Source organism: Echinococcus granulosus (assembly GCF_000524195.1).
Source record: "Echinococcus granulosus chromosome Unknown EG_S00023, whole genome shotgun sequence".
Classification (NCBI taxonomy): domain Eukaryota; kingdom Metazoa; phylum Platyhelminthes; class Cestoda; order Cyclophyllidea; family Taeniidae; genus Echinococcus; species Echinococcus granulosus.
Window position 1 is genome coordinate 16,125 of NW_020170403.1, and position 6,178 is coordinate 22,302.

A 6,178-nucleotide genomic window follows, 5' to 3' on the forward strand; every position below is an offset into this window, starting at 1 on the left:
CAGCTAAAGAGGAGGTTTTTCTCGCTTACCGATTCTGATATCTTCGGAGGATTAAAATATGCAGCAGTGTATATCTATAGCATGCCCTAGTGTCAAAACTCACACGAAACAGAACCTGATTACCAATAATTCTTCTAAAACTTTACAGCAAGAATTTCATTCCAGAATTTTGCACGTAAGAAGAGGCGGCAAGACTGGAAACGGAAAATTGTAGCAGTTATCACAAAAAAATCAGTACTTAAGGTCCTTAAACACATTTGTGACTTGACTAGTGGTCCTAATTGGCAATTCTTTTCAATTCTAAATGTTAAAAATTATCCAAGTAAACAAGGTTTTCCTATTAATGGAATGACCCAATCCCGTTTCGCTTTCGCCTTCACTAAACATACTCCTTCAAAGGTGGAATTGACTGTTCAAGGGCATTTTCGAAGTGACATCATGTGTGGCATAAGTCGAGCATTACAACAAAAAACTCCAACTAGAAAAATACAAGAAATATACATAAATTAATGCCGTTTTCTAATCAATAAGGTTATAAAATATGCTGCAACTTCTACTTCTGGATGGAAAACTATCGATATTGACACGAGAAGACTGAAATGACCAGATATCTAGCACAATGGAGTTTATTTTTGCCTTACTTTACCAAAATGGATCTTCTTTATTCCTTTTTGGAACTTACAATCAAAGAGAACTTAAGAGCCTCACAAAAATCACTTCAAAATTGAAATAGCCTAATTTTGGAAGATTTCACACTGTTTAATTTTGAAACAAGCCATAAATGAACAAACCCAATGATTGATGCCAAGCAAATTATTTTTAGATTGAAATTTTGTTGTGTATTAAATAACTCAGCAGGCAATCTAGCTATCAGTTCACAGTCCCACAAATCTGTCAAAATACGCGCGTACTCACGAGTGGAAGACATCCAGATGAAGCAATTAGGCCCCTGTATCTGTCCTCAGTGCTAAGTTGATAAAGAATACGGAGGGCCACATCGCGCTGAGATGAGTCAGCTAGGAAAAATGCAAAAACCAAAATTTCGTGCAAAATTACCAACAGCAAAAATGGGATACACTTCATTCAGTGACTAGCATGTGCTGCCATCAGAATCAAAGCGTTTGTGTACCCCTCGCTACCAGGTAAAATAAAAAACTGCCCCATTTTAAAAGAACTTAAAATGCAATTTACAGACGCTTTAACTTCATGTTTATATTTTCAAGATGATGCCTTTTTCTCATGATCGCCTGTTTTGACAATCACTTTAACTGTAGGGCACATTTTAAAAGGGGTGCATTCATTTCATTGTGAGGGTCATTTAACTTGTATAACCGTTAAACTAGTACTATTTCCGAAATTTAGCCGCAAAACTCAGACCATAAGTTAATTTTCCTGTCGGAAAATTTCCTTTTTGGGAACTCCCGTCTGCAGCATGGTAATAATATGGTAGTGACACGAAAAAATTATTGTTGTTAGATTTTTGGTGGTCATCCAACAAAATGGTTGCATATTGTCGCATAGGCTTTGATTCACAGGTTGTTTTCCAGTTATTCATTTCGATGTCAAATTCCGAATTTCCACGCAAAATTTCGCATTGCCCAAAATTGACTCCCCCTTGTCGTTAAGTTACAGCAGCAAAATCTCCGAAAATGGGCGCCACCAACTTCTACCAAAAGTATATATCTGCCCAGTGTAATAATCGGCCTTTTCCACATCTTAGCCCTGAAACTTGAAATTATACTGCAGATAATCAAAAACATTCAAGGTTTTTACTTTTGAATAATATTCATTTGATCTACGCTAAATGCCTAATTACAAACACCCCATTCGACTCTTTGATTCTCATTCGCGTAGTGAAGTGGATAACTGGTTAGTTCAGGTATGCGGTGAGAGTTCAGTTTTATTTACTGTTGCAGTTGGCTACTTTTGCATTTTAGCAGTATCCGCATTTAGAAATCCATTTTGTCAAGTGATACAAGCTCTGGTTTCTTCATTTTGCCCCGATTGCCACGACGTTACTTTTCCATAACTGCATCTGAATAATGTTTCTGATAAGTTACTCCTTGTCAAATCGGATAATTATTAAAAATATAAGCAAATCATCCTACCAAGTAGGGGTACGAGTGCCTTAGGCAGCCCTTGAATCACCATCAAAGCTCGTAGGTCTTGACTGAAGGAAAGATTGTACAGCAGACGCAATGTTAGTCGAATAAGTAAAGGCTGGGCGAATGCCAGAAGACCAACCAATTCCTCAACGACTTTGTTTTTTATCTAGAGAATATTGTACCCAAACATACATTAAAACACAAAAAATTGCATTTTTGACGGTATATCAAAAAATTATGCAGTGTACTAAGAAATGTCCGATTTATTAAATAAACGCAATTCAAGATCTACTAGTCTTTCGAAGCAGGGGAAAACTAACTACCGTGGCTTTTACTGATTCCTGTGAGAATATATAGTCTTTGACGTGATTGACTCGATTTCTGACAGGAAATGTTTGGCGAGACATGGATGACACTAGCTGAAGAACTCACAATACACAGTCTATTCAGATGCACGATTTCACTTCTGGTCACAAATGAGCCAGGTACGTAGGAGAACTGGACTGAGTAACGATGATGGATGGCAATTATGAGCTTGAAGGGGCAGCAGTGAAATGGGTCGGTGGGTGGCTCTCTCATAACACACACGCAAATTGCTACCGACAGGAGTCTACGAGCACTACTGTTGTAGCAAAATTTTGCCATTTAAAAAGAAAAGCGATCAGGGAGCCATAAAGACTAACAGCGGCTTCGTTTCCACATAAATCTCACAAGCAAGTGCCGAAAGAGAAGGTACATCCTTTGCTGTCAAGTATGCCTTTCCATCCCAAGTTGAAGGTGACCGCTGATTTTCCAGGTACGTAGGAGAAACAAGCATAGTCAAAAATACTGAAATGCTATCTCCTTATATTTAGCCCACTAATCCAAATGTTCGTAGCCATCGGAGAAATTTCTTCCAGTGGACAAAACAGACTCATTTAAAAAGGAAAAAAATAATTAAGTAATTATCGAAGTTACTCTTTCTGAGCTACTAAACTATCTTTCATCATAAAATCAGTTTCCCTTCATATATCATGCTTCAAAATCAGGCATTTCATATTTAAAGACCCACCATCCTCTCTGGTTACTCACCATTTCGTCAATGTTTTCCTGAAAAAGGCTCAATTTGCGCAAGAACGAAACCACAAGAACTAAGAGGTCGTGGTTTTTTCTCTTCAGACACCGGCAGAGTAGTGTCACAATGCCCTTTCGATGCATTTTCTCCTCCACTTCCACCTTTTCCGCGAGGTTGAGGAGTAGGTAGATGGCGACTTGTAGAATAAATATAGGCCTGAGATTTGTCAATGATGGGTCCATCAAAAATGTAAACCAAGAGAAATATGACAGGGGGAGATATATTTAAGAATAACTCAACTTCTGCGTCTTTCACAATTCGGCCTTCATAGCAGTGGTATGACGTTCAACCATTCTCATCTAAGCCAAAAACCTTCTAATCTTTCTTTCCATGCACAATAAAGGTTAATCCGGAACCGTCTGTGATAATGTCTTCAAGGGAAACTAGGGTGCTACACTGAAGGCGGTGTGGTGGCATGTTTGACAGATTCTTATTCGCGTTTCCTATGATCAGAGCTAACACGGCAATCTGACTACTCCAAGATGCGATATAAAAGAGTAACACCTGCTATGCAAACACTTATAACAGGAGGATACGTAAAAATATCGTGATGCAATTTTAGCAGAGGCGAAAGCTTCGACTCTGTCCGCGCAGATAGCCGAACCATCAACAGTCTACGACGATCGACTCGGATTTAATCGGGAGACCAAGACAGCCCCCAGATATATTTTGCATTTCGGACCATCCAATCGAGTCACAACAACCAATACCATATGCAAAGATAAATATGACTTCCACTACTCCTCGACAGCACTGTGCCACCTGGCATTTTACCAATTTCTACCATCACAAGCAGCATCAGTGGCATTAGTGCTACAGTATTAATCACATCCGTGGATGCTGGCTGTCCCATCCATCCGGCTGCAAGCCCAGCATCAATACGTTACGCAAACCAAGCCAAGCAATTCAAAAGCCAGCTACGCAAGCAGCCTTTACACCTAAGAGTTGAAAATACATCATCGTTCGACTCAGTAAGTACCAAATGCAGCTGTAGCTGGACATCGCCTCGAAGAAGCTGTAACCCCGGGAATCCTCAATTCTACTTTATTCTTGGCATAAAAAGAGTATAGATTGTTTTCAGCCCCCCAAATATCTTCCTTCCTGCGGTTATACAAGTTTTTATTTTGATGTTTGAATCTCCTCTTTCCGCATAATATCCTCGAATATACTAAAAACATTTACACTTCTCACTCTTGCTTCTGTTGTCCGGATTTGCCAGTGTCATGTGGAGGTGGATTTTATCCATGCTAATACTCCTCCTATCCTCAAAGTCATTTGTGAGGGCAAGTACGCTAGAGTTGAAACGATCATGAATGCTCTGTGGACGCCAGCATATCGGGTCTCCGGGGTCATGTCTCACACCGCACGCATGTGCGTACCGTACATTGATTACGACGGTCAAGGCATCTGTTCCGAAGTAATTATCCTCCCGGGCCTTCCTTTTGTGACTACACAACAAGAGTGAGTGTGCTTACCCTAGCACACGTACATAGTAGAATGACACCCGAAAGCAATTGGCGCACAGTCCATGTTCACTTAAGAATATTGTATTTTTCCTGCAGATAAACTGAGGCGCTCTATCTGGATTCCAAAGCTTTCTTCCTGTGATCGACAGTCCCCATGCAATGATGAGATGCTGCCAAGCAAACAAAGAGATCATCGATGAGAACACCTGATAGGGAACAGGTGGACCGTCTAGCAGAGAGATCTTTTTTAAACTATTTTCAGTATTGCAAGGCACTTTTCACTCTCCCAGAATCGTCCACAGACCTTTACATTTACTGTCTGTACTCCTAGTCTCTCAGTCGATCCTGCATAATTGTAGATTTGTGATAACTGACATGCCACATCAGCTTGGTAACACTTGGAATTTTAGGCCCACTTCTTTGCTTCAAAAAACAACACAGCTTGTGCACATATTTTCAAGGCAACTACACAAGTTGACGACCAAGTGCAATGATGCCACCTCATTGTAATCAACAAATTAACTCTATTCGAAACTGCAAAGTATACTAACTATGGAAACCAGAATTTCGAACCCGTTTTCTTGGTAGAACTAGTTATAGTTCACAAATTATTTAGGCGGGAAAAAATATATTGAGTCAAAAGCATACGACTCTTATGAATTGTTAATCATTGGTTCAGATCAACATAATTTACCTAAGGCCGTTTGCTCTTCATCATATCCAGCCAATCAGTCCATAGCTATGCAGCCAACAAGAAATTTTGAATACTTCCTAAACATTCACTGTTTCAATACTTCAATGGAAATGTTTTGCAATACCGTTTTCCCTCAGTACTTTAATATTTAAATCAACCATTAAAAAGCACTTATCCACAATTCATACCTCTAAGAAGCTGCTCCTGCTTCCTGACCAAATCCTCATATTTTTCTGCGTTCTGCTTGTATTCTGGGCAATCCTCACCTTGCTCAGCTCGTATTCTCTTGAGCTCCTCCATCCAACGCGCATAGTTCTGTATCTCATGTTCTAAAATACTCATACAATGTGTTCCTATACGGTCCAGGCGTGCCAATCGGATTCCCTACCTATTTTGTAGTGTATAATCATGCTGTGGAAGTTGGAGAACGATGAGAAACAAAAGAATATGTAGACCAAATTTGTAGTCAAGCCAGTATTCTTCCTCCAGTCCTCTCGTAGCACGCGTGCTAGTGCTCCCACAAGGATTTCTTCAAGAAAATGGGACAAATTCTGGTAGAGCTACACGTCGTACCGTTCTGAAATAGCTCCTCCAAATTGTCGGGGTTCCTCGCTAGTTGCAGTATTAACGCGGAACCTCGCAGTTGTTCAGTCGTGTCTTCATAGAGGAGGTCTAGGTAGTCGTCTAGATCAGTCATGTTGGCAGTCTCGTCGATTTTCGCTGAGTCAAACGCACCAGGATCTGCCAACTTCTCGTTAGCAGATGATATTGGCGTGGCATCTGAAACAGGGAAAAGCAT

At 40.1% G+C, this 6,178-nt stretch overlaps 1 protein-coding gene across 1 annotated transcript; it reads right to left on the bottom strand. All coding sequences in view use genetic code 11, as the record gives it.

The window, feature by feature from the left end:
* Positions 1–4,796: 4,796 nt before the first annotated feature.
* Positions 4,797–6,178, bottom strand: EGR_03957 (Kinesin-associated protein 3; the record flags this gene model as incomplete). Its single annotated transcript, XM_024493206.1, has 3 exons — positions 4,797–4,891; positions 5,568–5,708; positions 5,953–6,178. 3 exons carry the CDS (start codon positions 6,176–6,178, stop codon positions 4,797–4,799), a joined length of 462 nt encoding a protein of 153 aa, XP_024352305.1.